A 21079-nucleotide genomic window follows, 5' to 3' on the forward strand; every position below is an offset into this window, starting at 1 on the left:
TGTGTGTGTGTGTGTGTGTGTGTGTGTGTGTGTGTGTGTGTGTGTGTAACTTAGAGGACATCTTCATGGAGTCATTTTTCTCCTTCTACCTTTACGTGGGTGCCAGGGATCAAACTCAAGTCAATAGGCTTCTGAGCTGTGGTGCCTTGAATGAATGCCATAGTCATAGGAATTTGAATATTTGGTCTGCAGTTGCTGACCATGTTCAAGGAGTCTCAGGGGGGTGGCCTTGCTGGAGAAAATATGTCATTAAGAGCCAGCTTGAGAGGCATTCATAGTTCGCTCTGTCCTTTATGGCTAGGATGCGAGCTCTCAACTGCCTGCTCCTGCCACCATGCCTTCACTCCTCCGTCACGGACTCTACACCTCTGCAACAGTAAGAACAAATAAACTTTTCTTGATTGAGTCGTATAGGTTGGTCATGGTGTTTCTCTTTGTAGGCTTGTGGAGTCAGTGCTTTTATTTGCTGAGCAATGTCACTAGCCTGTGACTGGTCATCTTTGTGGTGTTTCTTCCTACTAAAATCTTAGGTTTGTATTTTAGCAATCTCAGCCATGATGTGTCCTGGAGAGGCTCTTGTCTGACCACATCTACTTGGGGTTCTTAATGCCTCTTGGGTCTGGAGTTGAAGCCTTTGGGCAGCCTTTCCACTGTGCTATCACTGTGCTGTTTTCTCCCACTAGCTCTGTGCTGACTGACCCTGTGCAGCCCTCACCCAAGGCTGGGTTGTTGTTTCTCTGGCTATTCTCTCCCGAATGCGGATCCAAGCTCCCAAGCCTCATCCCTGGTTTATCTGCATAGCTGCCCTACTCCTCCTGTCTCTCCAACCGTGGTGCAGTGAGAGCATTTTAAATGTTTCTCCTGGGCTAAGCAGGTAGCTCAGTGGATAAGGGACCTGCCCCAATACCAGGAAGCCTGCTGAGTTAGGAGCACGTATATCACAGTGAACACGAAGAGGTCAGATGGCAGCCTGTAAGAGTCAGTTATCTTCTTCCACGTCTTCATGGGTTTAAAGACTGAATTCAAGTCTTTGAGCTTGCTCAGCAAGGGCCTTTACCTGCTGAGAATATTGCCAGCAGCACTTTTATTTTTTATTTATTCCTTTTTCAAACAAGGTGTCTCAATGAATCTGGAGTTCATTGGCTACACTGGCTGACCAGTACACTCTTGGATAATCCTGTCTGCCTTCCCAGGCTGGGATTTACAGACATGCACTGAATGTCCAGCTTCAGCCTGTGTGCTGAGGATCAGATGGTTCTTCGCGCTTACATGGCATGCACTGGCCTACTGAGCCAGTCCAGAAACATCGTTCCTTGATAATGAATAGCTTATTTCATAGTGAAAACCAAAGTAGTAGATGAATAACTACAAACACACAAAAAATTGAAAAACAAATTAAGTTGGGATGAATAATAGCTTATTCTCTTCTGTACATTTTCAACTGCAGATGCCAGTGTCTTCTTGGCATGTGATCTGATGGTTTACAACCTCCGTAGTTCATCTATGAAGATGCTACCCGTGAGGGCTCATAAACACTAAGCACACACCATGACAAACATATCTATTGACATTTAGGTGGCTGCAGACAGTGGAGCTATAAAAAGCTTGGAGTACGCAAGGTCTCATTGCCTAAGGGTAATGTGTGCTTCATCAGGCAGACGTGGGACTGTGACAAAAAGCCCACCACACAGCATGTTACCTTCCATGCCTGGAGATAGTGCCAAGGAAGTAACAAAACAAATGCTTCTTGGGGCCAATACAGGAAGTATTTATTGAACCTCTCTCTGCTCTACGTCCAACGCTGGCCAAGACCCAGGCAAAAACTAAGTGATGGATATTCCTTTGCAGGAGAAACCACTGAAAGTGGAAAACAGGTTTCAGGATAGGGAAAGCAAATATATATGTGTCTGTGTGTGTCTGTGTGTCTGTGTGTGTGTGTGTGTGTGTGTGTGTGTGTGTCTGTGTGTGTGTTGTATGTATTTATATATGTATGTAATATATGTGTGTCATGCTACACACACACATATATATATACAAGTATATTTATTGCTAAATTGAGAATTACCAAAATAAAAAATTAATTTATCTCACATGTGCAATTATCAAATACTTTTAAAAAAAATAGTGGTTATTAATGCAAATTATTCCTTGAAGTACTTCCAAAGGTGTAGATAAGGGACTGGGGCGATGACTCAGCACTTAAAAGAACGTAGAGCTCTTCTTGTGGGGGTGAGAGTCTGAATCCAAATCCAGAAAGCAGCAGCAGTAGTTCAAGGGCATCAAAGCACGCACATCGTGCCCAGAAAACTCAAAGTTAGAGAGCTGCCACAAGCGCTCACTCCACCACAGTGAAGTCAACGCGCCGCAAACGGAACTAACGACTAACAGGTTTTCATTGGGTGTTCACTCAGCAAAACTATTCTTTATACAAAGGTGAGCTTTTTTAAATTAATTTTTAAAATTATGTATTGTATATGGCGTGTATGTGCCTCAGGACTTCTTCGGGGGCCTAGTTCTCCCCTTCTGCCTCGTTCTGAGGAAGGGCATCTCCGTTCCTGACTACATGCAGGGAGCCGAGTGGGCGGTTCACATCCCGCAGGCAGTCGCTTGTTGTTAACGTGGGTTCTGGAGATCAAACTAAAATCATCAGGCCTTCACTCGAGCACTTAACCACAGAGCCTTCTCTCCAGCCAACAAGGCTGGTTTTTAAAAGGAAACAGAGAGCCACACACATGGTTTTCTCTGTAAACCCCACTTATGGAAAAGAACACTTTCAAACCCGCATCTCTGATCTTCTTTTTGTGGGTGGGGATAATCAGGGCTTTTCCTGTCTTAGCCTATCCTAAGCATATGGCTTTGTTTCCCACTCAATGCTCTTTATTGCTTAAATGTGTATTTAAACATTTCAGCTTTAACATGTCGGCGTTAAACAATCACGATCATTATAGACAGCATAAAGAAACCATTCGGAAAGAACGTTGTGCTTAACCCCACAGTGGCCCGCAAGCAAAGGCCCTTTGTGTCTCAGAACAAACAAAATGTATTAATATTAACTCTCTGCAATGGGTTGTTTGTGTTAGTCTGAGGCCTAAATCAGAACAGAGCACAAAAGACAGCTATTCACAGAGCTCACACACAACACTGGAATGTGTACTTCATAATTCTGAGTAGGATAGGATTTTGTGAGTGTAGTAATCACTAGTTATCAAAATTTACAGAAAAACATTCTTTTAAAAATTATGTGTGTTTGAGTGCTTCTCTGCCACAGTGTACATTAGGTTACAGGAGTTGGATCTCTTCAAATGAGGGTCTGAATTCAGGTCACCAGGACAAGAGCCTTTTTTACTAGATGAGCCATCTTGGTGGTCCTAAATAGAAAATATGCTTGCTCTGGAGCAGGTAAAATGTACAGATCTTGTAGAAGACCAGTTTGGCCCCTGGCCCATTACACAACTTCAACTGCCTTTAACACCAGCCACAGCTCTGACACCCTCTTCTGGCTTCTATGGACACACATACACACAAAGATTATATATATAAAATTGAGGATAACAGTCTTAACAATCTTCAAGTCTCAGATGTAAAAAAGATTACTTTGCTCACTATTGTGTGTCCAACATCTCAGAGTGTTACCGAAGACATTCCAAGTGCTAACCAATAAATCTCACTGTATATGTAACAGTCTAAGGGGCACTTCCATTTTCTCTGAAATTATGATTGAAAATGTATCCTTTCGGTGAGAAGAAATATTATTCTGGTAACTGGGATTTCACTTGATTTTGGTTTGCAGCATAAAAAACAGCAGAGGCTGGCAGATGAGAGGACTAAGCTCAGCAGCTCTCAGATGGAGGACTAAGCGCAGCAGCTGGCAGCTGGGAAGACTAAGCTCAGCAGCTCTTAGATGGGAGAACAAGCTCAGCAGCTGTCAGATGGGAAGACAAACTCAGCAGCCATAGCTGCCACTCCTGCCTCCTGACATACACTGTGGAAAAAGTAGTTTCTTATGAAACAGGTTGGAGACAATAGCTACCCCAATGTAAACAGCAGAATCCAAGCTAGAGAAGTAGTCCAGTGGGTAAGGGTGCTTGACATCAAACCTGAGTTGGAATCCCTAGACCTCACATAAAACCAGATGTGGTGGTATGTCGGAACCTTCAGCACTCATTTGGAGAGATGGGAAATGGAGACCAGGGAGTCTCTGGAAGCTCCTGGGCTAGCCTGGAGTGGCAAACCGTAACAGTCTCAAGAAAGGTAGAGGGTGAGGACTAACATTTGAGGTTGTCCTATGACCCACACATGTGCACAAAGACACACACATACAGACCTTTGCACGGGCACTCCCAGAATCAGACACATAAGACATGTACACACAGACATGTATAATTACATACACACAAAGATGAAAACTAAATACCGGAATCCTAACGGTTGAATGAAAAAGCAACAGGGCGTAAGAATTCCCTTAGTTAAGAAAAAGGTACTTAAATCCATTTATGCATGCTTCCTGTGCCCCAAGGAATGCCAATTCCAATTTTATGAGAAGTACAAAAAAGGGTGCTGCTCAGACCTGAACCAAGGGCTGTCTGCATGGTTCAGTGTCCACCACCATGATAAAACTCAGAATCACCTGTGACACCACCTCTGAAGCAGGCACCTGCACATGCCTTCCTTTTTCCTGACTGAACAGGACATGACCAGCTTCTTCAGGTTTCTGCAGCCTTGACTTCCCTGCAACTGTGCCATGGAACTGTGAGCTAAGTACACCCTTCCTTCCTTCCTTCTTTCCTTCCTTCCTTCCTTCCTTCCTTCCTTCCTTCCTTCCTTCCTTCCTTCCTTCCTCCCTCCCTCCCTCCCTCCCTCCCTTCCTTCCTTCCACTGTTTTTGCTAGGACATTTTCATTTTATGACTTTAACAGGAAATGAAGACAAGAGCTGTTTTCAACCACTCATCTTGAAAAAGATAATTGTTCAGATGAATTTTAAGTAGAGTAACAGATACATGACTTTCTAAGAACAGATACAACCCAGAGGTTTTTCTTTTTTAAATAGGCTCGAAAGTGATGCAACAGAGACAGCAACTTCTGAACATGGCTGATCTACTATAAGCTCTAAGCTCAGAACAAAATGCTTCCTAGTCTTCATGCACAAAGCTGGACCATAGCAGGGAGTCAAAATACACCTGTGAGAGCTGGAGGGATGGCTTGGTGAGTAAAAGCACCCATGGAAATGCTGGGCACAGTGATACATCTGTTACCCCTACCCCGAAGAAGGGCAGAGTGGAGACAGAAGAATCATTAGGGCTTGCTGGCTTCCAGCCTAGCTAGGAAAGAGAACCTGGGCCCCCGGTTCAGGGAGAGACCAGAAGTAATCAGTGGCCACCTGCCTCCTGGCATTCCTGCATGCATACAGGTACAGGTGCTCATACAGACACACACAAGATAAACATTAATCATGGTGCAGCTTACTCCTCCAAAGGCCAAAATGCGTACTAGGAAACACACAAGCAGAGGCCAGGTATTCCTGTGTCCTCCAACAAGTGTAGGCCTAAAGTTTATAACAAGTTTTCTCAGAAAAAGTTAAGACATGATTTTCAAACTTGTCTTTCTAGATTATCATTTCCCCTCCTGGAGAGTATATATGTAATTGTAAAGTTTTATTCTTTTATACATGTGAGTGGATTGCCTGGATATATGTATGTGTACCCCTGCGTGTGTTCTGCCTGTCACCCACAAAAGCCAAGAGGCGGCTGGGTTCCCTAGACCTGGAGTCACAGGCATTTGGCCGCCCGGTGTGCATGCTGGAAACTAAAGAGGTGTGTGCTGCAAGAGCACCAGCGCTAAGCAGGGAGTCGCCTCTTCAGCTGTGTGGCTGATCCTTTGATGTCAAGTACAGACTATTGGGCCAGAAGATGACACAGTAACTGCTATCAACAATGAAAACACCAGAATGCAAGGGTAAGGAAGAAACTCAGTGTCATACTTTCATAACATGACCAGGAAACTCAGGATTCAGCTTTCTCATGGCCTGTCATTCCCAGGTAAATAATAAAATCCTAAATATCCAGAGACATTCTATATAAAAATTAATGTTCAGCCTCCAACTCTGTCTCTGTAGATTTATTACAACAAACCAAAAAGCATTTTAAGGGTTTGGAATGGAGGCATTCCTAATTCTGTTCTGTTCTTTGTATAATGGTGTTACTCCTGATACCGCTGTTTTAAGTGTGTCAAGATTATAAAACATATCCCATTTGGTGCTCTATAAACAACTGGCAAAATATTATGTTCGCAAGAAATTCTCTAACACACACAGACCAGAGACTTAAACAAATCCCACTGTTTCTGCAGAAACAAAAATCGTATCTGACATGTAAACAGCCAGTTGTAGTGCACTGCATGAAGAAAAACCATCAGAAAGGGTAATTCAATTTTAATTTATTGTCATCACTTTTCTTCATGATCCAGATATCTTAAAATGCAAAGAAAACGAACTTTTCATGATATGTCAGGGACTGGCACTAAAAAAAATTCAGACTGCAAATGAGTTATACAAATGAAAATATCAAATGGAGATCCAGTTATCAAAATGAAAGCACTCAACATATTAAAAGTTCACAATTATTTGTACAGAGCACATAAAAAAGTCAGCTTGCTATCCAACCGCTGTGCTTTTTAAAGAGCTACTGCAGAATTTGAAGAAAATAGACGTATTAGTTAACTTATAAAGAGATCAAAGAGCCTGAAACAAGTAGTAAAAAGAAAATTTTGCCTTTATTAGAATGGCATTAGGCTTTAAATATGCCAATTTTGGTAATCACATTATTGTTTTAATAAGAAATGACTCTACAGAATTGCAATACTGGTCCAACAGTCTTGTCTTTTTCTTTTAAAGCAAGAAACAGAATGTGAGCAACCGGAAAGCAGGGCAGGCATCGGCTAACCCAGGAGACTAGCTTCTTAGATCCAAAGCGTTTGCAGAGAACCGTTGGTGGGCTGGGGAGGGGTGGAGCAGCTCGAGATAACTGGAACCCAGAGTGTGCACCAAGTCCCATGAGGCTGCTTGTTGAATTCATCTTTCCCTTGGTCACATTGTTTCCCTCCAATACTACAGTTTTTCTTTGACTTTTTTTCCTCAAAGTATAAAAAAGTATGAAATATAAACAAACTCCGGCATGGCCCACTCAGCAGTGCCCACTCAGGCATTACAGAGCTCTCTACACACCCACAGAGCCCAGCACATTGGGTAAGTCAATAATATACAAAATATCAGGGCACAGAAAGAACTAAAACCCATTTCTCTTTTGATACACATAAGATTCAAATATTCAACCTAAAGGAAAACAATCATCTTGGCTCTCTTCTACATCTGCATGTTGACACACTCATTAAATATTCCTGTATGATCATGTTTGGTAAAAACCTCAGAACCATCCATTCAGACAAAAACAGGTCATCAGAAAGATTATCTTGTTTCCATCTCCCTAACCCCAATAAACAAGAAGTCAACTTTAGGACATGACTCCAAACACTGGATTGTGACGACAAATGCTAGGTCCAATTTCTTCGTAATCCTTTTTGGTGTGGCATACTTGGTAGAACTCGGGCTGCAAACAAAACAAAACATTTTTTAAGGTCAAATTCTCCTCTCTTCCAATGTTTTGTAAAAGAGATGCTTTAAAACAGGCGTTGAATATACAATATTTTTCAGTCTACTCATGGCTTTTCAACAAAGCTTAGAACTCCAGAACTCATGATTAAATCTATGATAGCTAAATCTGTCAGAACTACAGAGCCACTGATTCACATCCCATCGTCACCCCCCACCTGTCTCTGCTGGGTGTGATGTGCAGTCTGTTGTACTGGGCTTTCCCACTTGGTGCCTGAGAAAGCAGGAACCAAGACGGCACTGAGGCATGACCGCAGCCCTCCTTCCACCTGCTGCAGAACTACATTCTACAGAGCAATTACACACGCACCTTGATAATGTAGCATACCTCAAGAGGACTAAGATTAAGAAAACAACTTTTCTCTAATTTAAATGGTTTTATATCCAATGTTGTAAACTAGCAATTTATATTAAAAAAAAAAACAACAACAACTCTTTAATAGCTCATACCCTAACCCAACAGCACAAATATTTACTAAATTAATGACATTACAACACCTTCTAAGGTTCCTTTCAAGATGCTTTGGTCTGGAGAAAGATTCTAGAACAATTCTCTTATTCATTTTCAAACATTATACTTGCTACGCAATGAAAGCTAATGTTTACGTTAATTTTTTTAAAGATATTTAAACAAAAATACCAATAACTTTCTGGTGAGTATTATTACTTCTACACAATTAAAAGAATTTTCCCTATGATAAATGTTAAGACACAGCATGATAAGCTCACTCCGAAGTGTGTGTGTCTAGCAGGAAAAAGGTAAAAGAACGTTAAAGTGAAATGATTTCCAATTTTAAAAATACCATGTGCACACATTTACAAAGTTCCTTATCTTCTACCTAAATGGTAAAAGTTTGCAAGTAAATTTACGTACCGTGGAAGCCAGCATTGACCCTCCAAACCAGACTGCATACCGCTGCATGTGGTGCGTAATGACTTGTACATCAATAGGCTTGGGCTAAAAAGTGACACAGTGACATTTCAACTGTAAATTCAAGTAACAATTTCGTGTTCATTTAAGTTTAAATGTGCATCCATGAAATAATTTGTAAATAACTTTGTAATTAAGTCCAAGTAACATGAATCAGGAACTGTGATTGTGTACAGAGTGGAGGCACTAAGGAAGCAGGACGGAACAGCAGGTTGCAGAGGACCACACTCTACAGCGCGCACCACAGCACAGCTATTTACAGAAGCTTCCCTATTGTATACAGCTCTACCACAAAGGAGCTGAAAAGCTCCAGACACAATGATATGTGCTTGAAGAAACACAAATGCCATTATGTGCTTTGATCTTACAACTTGCATACATGTATCGAATTATCACACTGCACTACATATACATGTATAATACTAAACATGCAATCAGATACATAAAAGGAGACACGAACGAGGCAAAACCAGGGCAAACAGAAACATTAACTAACTATACTTTTGGTAACTACCTTAGCCACAACTATTTCAAGAAAACAGTAACATAGGCTAAAACTGTTGATTGAAAGTTTGATGAAGAACAGGATAGCTACACAGCCTGAAAAGCCTCTTCTAAGGTTCTATACATGTAAATGCAAAGTTAACAGCTACACAGGAGAAGCCTGGCAGGCACCCTTCCACCAAGTGATTAAAGGTAATAGGTGGGACAGTTCATATCATGCATCTTCCAATAAAATGGACAAGATGGCACTTCTGTGATGTGACTGCCAAAGCACAAACTACACCCACCAAGAACACCAAACAAACCCAAAGCAAGACAACGTGTAGAAAACAAACAGCCTGTATTATTTATATATGTTAAGGATAGAAAACACTGAGTAAACCTCTGCTTCCTAGAGGCCCCTAACTGGAGGGTGTGGGGCCATCAAGGTGGGTCAGCAGTAAAAGGCCATTTGTTATCAATTTAAGTTTGCCCCCAGGACAGACAAGGTAGAGGGATGAATCCAACTCATGCAAGTTATCCTCTAATCCCTACATGGTGAATGTACCCACTCATGCACACATGTACACACACCAAATAGATGTCCCCCCCCCCAAAAAAAAAAAAAAGAATATATGTGCTTTGGCTAGATAATATGCCATAGTTTTTGGTTTTCTTTTAATTTTATTCTATTTTCTTTTTGCTAGGCAGGTCATACTTGAATCAACGGGTAAAATCTGCTTCAAGTCAACAGCCACACCGTTGTTTAATCTATGCATGAATTCCCAAAACCCACAACTTAAACTCTTCTTTAAAATTTAATTATTTTTGTGTATGGATAGTGTGTGTGTGTGTGTGTGTGTGTGTGTGTGCGCGCGCGCATGCGCTTGAAGAGGTTAGAGAATAACACTGTGGTGTTTGTTTTCTCCTTTTACTTTTCCTTGGGTTCCAGGAATCAAACTCAAGTTACTGGGCTTTCAACAGGCATCTGTACCATCCAGGCTATCTCAACAGGCCCTGCTACACAGTTTAAAACTATGCTTGTGAAACACAAGGCAACCTTTCATACAGAGGAGAAGCATATGTGTGTGTTTGAATTCATTGGTTGAGAAGGAAATCAAACATAAAAAACTATTGCATAAGCAGTTTGTCTGAGCTGTGAAGTCATGTGATTACTCCACAGAGCTCAAAACAGATCGAAGTACCAAACGACAGACAGTTCCCACATTCCAGTAGTACACCTGGGTAAGCTTGTCATAATGATCCTAAGTGAGAAGCTGGCAAGCATTCCTGTGCAGACGGCAATAACAAAGGGGCCTTCAACCTTCTCCAGCAACAGTTAAGAAAACCAACCTTCAATCTACCACCGCTTAGCTCCTCGCTTAACTTCAGCCTGGCATCTACAGTTCTTTTCAAATCTCTTTGCAAGCGACGTCCAAAGTCCCTGAACATTGTTGAACCACCAGAGAGGACAATGTTCTGTGTGGGTAGAAAAAACCAAAACAATTATTACCTTTATTTTAAGAGAGAAACAATCTAAAGACAAATATACAAGAATTCAGTTGTCCTTTCTAAGATATGATTCTCTAATATTCAACAATGGACAAAAGGAAAGGTTTTAAATTTAATGAATATTATGAAGGAAAACTTGAAACTCCACTTTTATTACAAGCACTAACCTTGTAGAGAGGACGCCGGACGTCAATAGGGCAGTTCTGGATGACTTCATCTACAACCTCTGAGATAGGCTGTGTAAAATCTGCATTAGCAAACTGAAAAACAAGCACATTTTAGACATGATATGTAAGATTGTTATTAACTTGAATATTACAGTAACAAAATGTTGACGTATCCAGCTCAGGAGTGAAAGGACCCTCGTGGTCAACAGACTAAAGCTACTGAGGATAGAAATCAGGCAAGATTAAAATAAAATAACAAAGCTGCTGGGCATGAGGGCACATGCCTTTGATCCTAGCACTCCTGTGGTAGAGGTAAGCAAATCTTAGGAGTTTAAAGCCAGCCTGGTGTACAAAGCAAGTTCCAGGACAACCAGAAAAACACTGTCTCAAAAAAGCAGAACAAAACCACCACCACCAAAAACAAAAAGCCATGACTGTACTATGAGGCAGCAGACATGGTAGTAAGAACTTCTGTAAAACACACAACACATCAAAATTACCCCCTGGAAAACAATCTGTCGACAGCTAACAGAGATTCAAAAGCATACACCGGTGGCTATGCTTCTTCAAAGGTCCCCAGAGGGAACTCTGACTTGTGCCCTTTATGTAAACAGATTCTCCACAGCAAAGAAGAGCTGAAGAGATGGCTCAACAATATAAGGTGCTTGCTGCTCTTGCAGAACACCTGGGATCTGTTTCCAAAACCCCCATGGTGGCTCTCCTCTAATTCCAGTTCTAAGGAGCCAAGGCCCTCTTCTGATCTCCACAGGCAAGAGATATACATGCTACAAAACACTCACACCATGACATTTTAAAAACATATAAAAAGGTAAAAAGAACAGTCCACCAGTAAGGGTGAAACAGATGCCATACCCCCTATTGTTAGATTCTGCATCTACACACTTGCCTATGTACACAGACTTGCAACCCTCATGTCAACATAGACAGAGCAGCAGCAGTTTCAGTCCAAGTGGTTGAAACTGAGCAGGGTAAGCTGTCTTGACCAGATAATACAACAACACTTTTGTCTTGTTTAACTGCAGTGTCATTTTTTTTTTACCTCCTACTATGGCTGGCGACCTTGATGTTTAGATCACCGTCTGAGGCGCAGTGCTGAAGTGTAGCCCACATGTGTCTACAACTGAGGCTACAGTCTAGGCCTTACCAACAAACTGTCAGTCAGGCAGCTTCCTTCAGATACAGACAGTGGTAAGAATGGCGATTAGCGCAAACAGAAGTACACATAGGCCAGATGTATGCACAGATAGGATGATAAACACATAACAAGGGGCTGACAGAAAGCTAACCTTTTTCTTCCCTTAGGAGGTATAGTTCAGTATTCAGTACTTTATAATGTTCTCAAGAACTTTATCAACAGATGAAGAACAAAGCGTCAGTGATGTAGTCACTGTAGCCAAAGTAAAGCAATTTCTAATCTGTGACGCTCAAACGCAAATCCACATGCCACATGTTTTAACTGGGAAGTGGACCCCCGATATTGCATTACAGGGACATGAAAACCAGAGCTCAGTTCAGCTAGCTCTACATATCATTTAAAGACAAGCTCACATGCAGGTAAAGGCTGACTGACTGAAAGAAACCAAAAACTGTCCACGATGACATTCGTGACTGCAGGCATTTAGACTGCAAACACTCTGAAGAGCTTTAGTGAACCTGGCACTGATTTTAGTTAACAAAACAAAAAACAAACAAACAAAAAAAACCTTAAAATTTCAAAAATCTAAAAAGAAAGTATTAACATTTGACAGAAAAAAAATCTATATTATATTGATTTCTACTAAATACTTCCACTGTAAAGGCAGAACTAGTAAGGTCTCCTTGTTGCCCTTTGTCTTCTTTTAATATTTACCTAAAATGGCCACACGCACATACCCCTGTGCATACTTTATTAATCTTTCCCATAACCTTGCTCATCTTATCTGCCATACTGTCAACAAAAGGCCAGAGCAGGCCTTTATTGTATTCATCCCTCTGCATCCTTTGCACAGTAGTCACTCTCCTTGCTTCTGATTTTACTGACCCACGTTCTTGCTAGGCCAAGAAGCCTAGGCTAGCCTAGAACTTTCCATAATCCTTCTTACCTTAATGTACTACTGAGTGTTAGGATTATAGATATGTGCCAACACTTTCAGTTTTTAGTTTTTAATCAGAAATGCACAAAAGCAAAATTTTACAAAACCTTTAAATGCTCCTATATGCTATATCCACCACAGAAATTGATGCAGGAAGAGATGAAGTTGAACATGGACCTATCTATTGCAATGCAGAACCTTCAAATGATAATTAGAATAGTGGCAAGTGGTTAGGGGTATGCGATGCTCTTGCAGAGAGGACCTGAGTTCAATTCCAGGCCCTATGCTGGGCAGCTCACAACTGCCAGTAACTAGCTCCAGGAAGATTCAACCTCCAGAAGATCCAATTCTGGCCTTGGCAGGTACCTGTATTCAAATGTACCCACACACATCCATAAACAGTTTTTAAAATTAAATATTTGGAGTTGGAGAGACAGCTCAGCAATTAAGAGCACCGGCTATTCTTCCAAAGGAAACCCAGTATCCATATGCATGGCCAGTCAGAACCATCCATGACTCCAGGTCTAGATCAATGGCCTCTTCTAGTCTCTGTGGGCACTAAGCAGACTTGCATTCAAGCAAAACACCCATATACATAAATAATAAGTAATTAAGAAAAAAGAAAATCAGATTAATATACAATAAAGCAGCAAGAAGCGAATATTTTATGAGGGAAGTCAAAACAGTGTTAGGCAGGTTAATAAAAATTTAATAAAATTTGTATAAAAATTGTTAATAAAAATTGTATAAAATTTTTATACAATTACTACAAGTTCCTCAACACTTTAATAAACCCAACAGCAGCTCCCCAAAACTAATACTCTGCCTTTTTTTCAGCTTTGTTCTGGGACTCAGGTCTTAGCAGCACACAGCCATTGAGAATGTTCTGAGACTTTTTTTTTTTCCCATAGAATGTAATTTATTAGTGGCCCAGTAACAGAAAAATGACTTGGATGGCATAAAACCCAATAGATTTCTCAAAATTAGGGTTAGAAAAAACAGGCTTATTAACGGATCAGGACCAAGATGACTTCATCCAAGCAGGATACATAGGAATGTACATCATTTATTAAACAAGGATTATTTGGATGGACTGAAGATATCAAATAAATACAACATCCCATATCTTTTTTATACTTAGAAATATATTCATAAATGTAGAGCATAAAGTGGCTTACAATTTTTTCTTAAAAATTTTTCAAAGTGCCAAATGCATTCCTTCTAAAAGAAACCAGTTCTAATATTTGTGGTGAACTTAGCAGCTCAAAAACAAACTTTCAACAGGATGTCTGTATCACACCCCTTTCTCAAAGCTTAATGATCTACAGTAGAAAGAGGAGGCTGAAAAAACTTAGGAGCCAGGCGTGGTAACTAACTCCAAGGAAACACTATGTTCTAGACACTACAGGAATAACACACACACAAACCCAGAGAGGCCATGAAGCACACACACAAGACTTTCACAAGCTCAAACGGGACAAAACTGCAGCACTGAGAAGGGTGCACAAACTCCTACCCTCCCCTTAGTAAGAAACTATTTGCAACTGATACCTAGGAAAATCAGTTTCTCTAATGGAGTGTCCCTGGGTCGCTACTCCAGGACAAGTCCCACGCTCAGGAACCAACACAAAACTGACCCCAGACTTCCAGGTTTTACTATAAATCTTGTGTTTTACCTTTTGTCTTAGTGGAATTGTTTTTTTGTTTGTTTGTTTTTTTAAGAAGAGAGCAGAGAGGGGAGGGGAGGAGAGGAGTGGGGAGGGAAGAGAAAAACAAGACTCTAGCAAGAAGTTGGGAAGGTAGAGAGCTGGGGGAAGAGTTGCAGAAGGGGAAAAGTATGATCAAAATATATTGTATAAAATTTTTTAATAAAAAAATTATCTTTCATCTATCTTATTTTTAGTGTTCAAATCTTGGATAGGTTAAATAATCATTCATCTAGTCCAAATTAAAAAAGAAAAAAGAATGACAGGAAAACTAGAACACAGAAGTATCTGTATAAGGAATCTCAAACTTCACTTGGGAAGTGACACTCTTTCTACTACACACACACACACACGAGCACACAGAAATGGTGAACTAACAAGATACACTTATCTAATTTTTCTCTCCCCAAACTAAAACTACTGGTAAAAAGAATTTTTAAATGCAAAAATCTAAAACAACACAGAGACAACATAAAATAAAGACTATGCAGACCCTCCTCTATGCTTAAGTCACCAGTAACATCAAACAAGAATGAAGCTCTTCTGTAATAATGACCTTCCCCACAAAAAACTAACTACAGCTGGGAGGCTGAACATCGAGGCAGGAGGAGGCAAGGACACAGTCTCTCACAGTCAACCACAGTTCTCCATAGGGGCCCGTCAAATGCTTTCTCCACATCAAGACTTGTGCTTAACCTATCCCTAAGAATAGACTCTTCTTCAGAAAACAGCTTCCTGGGCGATCTTTCTCCTCCCCAAAAGTAATGAAAGCGCACACAGGGTTAACGGAAGTCCCCTAAATAGGCACATGGTTCAAGCAGACAGAGGTACTGACTGTAACCTGATTCAAGGTCTAAGGAAGTACCAGGGTACAAAGGGATACAGAGGGACAATGGAGGAGAGAAGAAGCAGTTATTTTCCCCAGCTCAAAGTTCAAAGTCAATTCAAAAATGCCTAAAACTTGGGAGTAAGGGGGTGCCAAAGCTTCAAATCCCTAGAACTTGGACACTGTTTTTGGTTTGCTTTGCTTTTGAGGGGACAAGAGGTCACACTGTGAAGATCATGGCCTCAAACTCTAGATTCTCTTGCCTTAGCTTCTAGAGTGATGAGGTTACAGAACTGCAGCACTATGTGCAGCTAAGTAAAGTTTACACAGACACATCTACCCATGACTGCAACTCCATGTTTCACTTGAAAAAAATCTAAGTTACTCAGATTATAGATTCTTCACATTCTTGTCCCTCTCACATCTAAGCAAGTACTAAATTATAAAACCCCCATTTTGCTTCACCTGCTTTCTCTAAGATAGACACTTACCTGAGAAACTGCCACAAACTCACCTGCTTCCAACCTGATTCACAACACTGTTGTGATACAAATAACCTCCTTTATATTATACATATTTTCATGCTAGATTCCCATATACTATGAATTTCCTAGCATGTAAGATAAATACCCACCCAACTGTTGGGCTGACTTTATTTGTTACCTGCTCTAAGAAGTTTCCCTGCTTCTCCCAAACAGACTTTATGTCTATTAGTTAAAGTAACTAACTACTCTTATTTAACTAGCTTTCTTAACCTCTAAACTCAAAAGAATTAGATTAAATAACCTTTCAGCTTTCAATAGCCAATGCTTAATTTGAGAGCATGAAAGTCATAGCTAATATTAACTGAAAAAAAAAATTATCAAAAATAACTGTTTTTGATGCTGAATAAGAACAGGAGGCACGAACATTAGAATTCTACTAATAAAGTTAAATTACTCATATCAAGTTACCTAAGTTACCGGAAGAATTTATTATTTTAAGATTATCAAAAGCACCTACTTTGTTATTTTAAGACAGTCTCTACATTCCTTAGATTCCACAGATCAAAAACTCTTCTACTAGATATGACAGCAGCTTAAGTCTGCACATAGTCATTTTACAGCAGGGGCAGGCATTTTCTGGAGTCTTTCCAAAGGCTTAAGCTGTTACAAACTCTGAAAGGCTTCCCCTGCCTCTGCTCTTCCATGACCTCCTGCTCCCCAAACCATAAAGATTAAAGAGGCAGGATAACAGATAAGGCTGCTTTAACAGGGTGGGGTGGGGGATACAGCAGAAATCATTCATTATGGTGCTGTAGGCCACTAAAGACAGCTTCTTAGATTGATTCTCTCTGAATTTCTTTTGAGTTTCTGCTGCATATTTCAAAGTGATTCTATTTAAAAACAAGCAAAACCACCAACTACCAGGTATTACCTCTGGATGGAAAAAGATCTCCGGTCCCAGGAATCGCTCGTAGCCAACATCAATGGAGAACTCCTTCTTTGAGACCGCATTGACTCCGGTGTACTGTTTGATCCACTTTGACCCATCAGTGTCATACTTGTTAAACTCTTTTACTAAATCTGGGCAGACATAACTATAGCGTTCCTTAAAAGCAAATAAAGAAACAAAAGTAATTTTTCTCTCATTTTAGGTAAAGTTAAAAAAAAAAAAAAAGATAGTGGATAGTATATCAAACAGAATTGAATAAAAAATTGATTAAATATAATTAGGTAATTTTGATAGGCGAAATTTTAATGCTAGGCTATCATATTGTGTAGTACAAATGAATGGTTCATATATACATAATGTCTGACTCCATTTATTAACACAACTAAAATCTGAAAACCTAGACTTGGTCTTAACTATTTTAATGCTACTTTATAAAAACATGCATTAAAGTCTTCAACAACCACTATGTCAGTTACAGAATAAATGTTCTAGAAAGGAAAAATCAAAATGCATACACAAAAAAAGAATACCTATACCTACACAAATTATCACAGAACCTTTATGCATATTTGCAACAGAACTAATTCTGATCAAGATAATGAGTAAAGAAAGAAATATGGAAATGTAAGCTATTCTGCTATTATCTGAAAGACTGAATTAACATACATGATTATCTCTAACTGTCCTAACTGCTTCTATTCCTGTCAATTTTTAAGTAACATGCACAATTTCCTATAACTGTGCACATTAAGGACTCTTCCCAAGGTAGTATGAGTTATTATCAGAGATAACAAAAAGATATAAAAGGCTGTCATGCTGTGCACTGGGGAGGACCTTCTGTGACTTGAGGTCAGCCAGGGCTATAAAGTGAGACCCTGTTTCAATCCCCCTACAAAAGGGAATATCCTGTTCTAGGAAAAAAGAACAATTTCATCTCTCTCCAAATCTTGAAGGTGGAAATTTCATGAGGAGATATTTTTTTATGTATTCAGTAGTTTGGAATTTTTCGTACTGTTTTTGATTTCGTGAAGTGGAAGTTTCTGGTTTCTTTGAAGACTCAGTTGTGTTATATTATGTTTTGCTAGAAGCTGTCTTGCAAGAGTACACATGATGTTTTGCTGCAAGCAGTCCCATGCGAGGGCATGACTTTAGCTAGCTGAAAACATTCCTGGGTGGGCTCTCAGGAGAGGACATATATAGAAGCCCACAAAGAATGAGACAATGCTTTTTGGATTGACATCGCTTTGCTGGTCTTTGTTCTTTGACACTTCACTTTGCAGAGAGAAAACGTTCCAGAGAACTTCTCGGGGCAATCCAACTGAGTCTTGAGGCTTTCAATGACTCGTTCCGATTCAGTGGATTTCTTACTGTTTCTGCTGAATCGTGCTGAATCGTGTTGCTGTTTGATGTTGGCATTTGGACTGGACTGCTGGTATCTGGACAACGAAGAGTGAACTCCCCCCAAGGAACGACTTCTAAAAAGGTCTATACCCCCTTTTCCTAACACCCTTCTTTTGCCCCTACCTCTGGTCAGTGAGTTGGAAGGGAAGTAGAAGTGTTTAAGAACCCTAAATATAAAGTACGTTTATGAAAAATCTAAGCCAATAGTTTTGCTTGTTTTTGTTTTTTGAGACACAGTTTCTCTACATAATGCTGGCTGTCCTAGAACTTGTTCTGTAGACCAAGCTGACCTCATCTCACAGAGATCTGCCCACCTCTGCCCCCAAGTGTTGGGAGTAAAGGTGGACACCACCATGCCTGTTCTCTTTATATTTAGTTTGTAGGTTACCAACTTGAGATTAAGTTTGCAAACCACTTAGTGGTTTCTTTAGTATATAGGAAGTAGTCAAGGCATCTTCATGCCTAAGCTTTAAAGAACAAAGACATCTTCCCAAGTGTCATACAAAAAAATGCAAATAAGGGGAGCTATTTTGACAAAGACAGTTTTACATATTCGAAGCAGAGAACTACAGAAAAATTTCAGTTTTGCTGATATATGGCAAATTTCAAAAGCAATGCCAAAAGAATAAGAAAAATATTTTGCTTGCATGCATGAAACACAAATGTAAGAAAGAATTGATATGGTCAAAACCTAATCATATATCCCACACAGCCATCAGTTTATGTCCATGGTCCACATCACTTGAGTAACACATTGTATCCATACAGCAAAGCTCAACAAGCCAATTACGTCAAATCAATTTTAATAACAGAAAACTGTTAGTATTAAAATAAAGACTTCAGAATAAACTGAGATGGAATGATTTCCGGGTATAACAAATCTTTACTTTTAATAAAAGGAGAAATCACAAAAATCTATGTTTAAATAATCTTATGCTAGCCTTCTCAATTTGAACGTGGAGAAAATACCCAAAGGGCAGGTACGATCATCCACCGCTATTTGTGAGAAATAGAGAAAACAACTTGGAGGGATTACTTTGATGAGAGGACTGAGGTAAGAACAGTCTTTGCAGTCAGTTACGCATGTGACTAACTTCTGGCTGACTCACACTTGTACAACTTACCTTCACCGCTTTCGCAGTTTCCAGGGACTGTTCAGGAGGGATTCCTACTTCTCGGTCTCGCAGCAGTTGCTGAATAAAATATGTTATATCTCTTCCTGCAATTGGAATGTGCTTAATACAGCTGCCGATGACATATCCTTCAGCCTGCATGCAAGGAAAAGGTGTCAAGTTTACTGTGGTATTCGCAGGGTGGTAAGACGGCTTAGTGGGGAAAGCACTCGCTCTGATGACTAAAAACCTATAGAGTTTAAACCCTAGAAACCATATAACGATGGAAGGAGAGAACCAACTTCACTCACATGCCCTCGCATAAGCAAAGCCCACTCTACTCCCAGATAATAATTTTTTTGAATTATATTTCTATATAATTTCTGATTTATTAAAAAATTAAGATCCATTTCTTAACCAGATGTGTCAAGCATGCCTAAATTCCCAGCATCTAAAGGGCTGGAGCAGGATTCAGCATGTCTTCCTCATCTCTTACTGACTTGAGACAGTATCTGTGATTGAACAAGAAACAACAGCCAGGCTACTGAGTTCTTGAAATTAACACAGCTCTGTTTCCCACTGCTGTGTTTAGGCACAGACAGCTCTGATCTGCTTTTTCTGTGGGTGCTGGGCATCTGAGTGCAGGTCTTCACACTTACAGAACAGTCCCTCTTACCACCAAGTCAACAGCAGCCCCACAACAATTATTTTAGTTGCTACTAAGAAAAAAAGAGCTATCAAGTAAATTGCACTGCTTTTAAATGTAGGCACATCCTAAGAAGATAATAAAGATACCCGTAGATATATCCACACAGGAAACTATCACTTGGCAATATAAAGATGAAGTAGTATACATCCTATTACAGGTATGATCTCAAAAACATTTGCTTAAGTGAACCTAGTCCATCACAAAGTCCAGAGTACATGATTCCGTTTCTATGGAGTTCCTGGCCAGGCAAACTATTCACACAGAAAGCCTGTGGCTGGCACGTGTAATGTACACCATACTTGGCATACTTGAAAGCTGTCATGTGCTATTTGAGCTGAGAACTTTCCCTCCTTCATGGCCCATGATGACAGCTGAGACCATCAGCACAGATTATTCTGCCACTTTCCTAATCTTAAGTGAAGGTCAAATCTGGGGTTGATCACACCACACTCTCTGAGGCTCACTATACTCTTCTCAGCTCTGTGACTTTCATCAGTTACAAACATAACTGATTTGGGGCACTGCATGATAAGAAGCTGGCATGTCTCCTTTCAGCACTATTGACGCTCTTAAGATCCTAAAGATCTTCATGAGGCCCGTGACAGTGGCTCAGGAAGATGGCAGAAGAGCTTCACGTCTTGTAAAGTACCCTTGGTTCCTATCATTTACCTCCAGGTGTACTATTCCACTTTCTCTTTAGCAATTTTCTGTCCTTACCACAGGAATGACATGAGTGACTCCATCTCCACTGTCTATTACTGTACCCGTCAGTGTCCGCTCTCCTACTTGTCTTGAGGTCCAGGATGCAGCTAAGGCAAGAACAGCCTAAAAAGTAATAGGAAAGACAAAAATAAACTGTTAAAAAGTTATTAGGGATGCAAGTCTACAGGTAACCCTTGCCGACACTACAAACTTTCTACACTTCACTGAGAGAAGTTCATGGGGCTCTTATTGCATAGGACACTTAGTTTGGAGTTTAGTAGGACTACTCTCTTCCTAGAGCCAAAAGCAAGAGGGACACAGACATGTAGCATGTGCAAC

The 21079-nt window shown here is 40.2% G+C and overlaps 1 protein-coding gene across 2 annotated transcripts in view; it reads right to left on the bottom strand.

The window, feature by feature from the left end:
- Positions 1 to 6413: 6413 nt before the first annotated feature.
- The window catches only part of Actr3 (actin related protein 3), a 41129-nt gene continuing 26463 nt past the window's right edge, over positions 6414 to 21079 (bottom strand). For both annotated transcript variants that reach the window (XM_055601924.1, XM_055601931.1), the window contains exons 6-12: positions 20756 to 20863; positions 19342 to 19485; positions 16799 to 16972; positions 10758 to 10850; positions 10432 to 10557; positions 8539 to 8622; positions 6414 to 7602 (exon numbers count right to left, since the gene is read on the bottom strand). In XM_055601924.1, the coding sequence (XP_055457899.1) occupies positions 7507 to 7602; positions 8539 to 8622; positions 10432 to 10557; positions 10758 to 10850; positions 16799 to 16972; positions 19342 to 19485; positions 20756 to 20863 (825 nt within the window). In that variant the 3' untranslated portion in view covers positions 6414 to 7506. The remainder of the gene's footprint in view (positions 7603 to 8538; positions 8623 to 10431; positions 10558 to 10757; positions 10851 to 16798; positions 16973 to 19341; positions 19486 to 20755; positions 20864 to 21079) is intronic.

Source organism: Psammomys obesus, unplaced genomic scaffold (genome assembly GCF_907164565.1).
Source record: "Psammomys obesus unplaced genomic scaffold, mPsaObe1.curated_primary_1811, whole genome shotgun sequence".
Classification (NCBI taxonomy): Eukaryota; Metazoa; Chordata; class Mammalia; order Rodentia; family Muridae; genus Psammomys; species Psammomys obesus.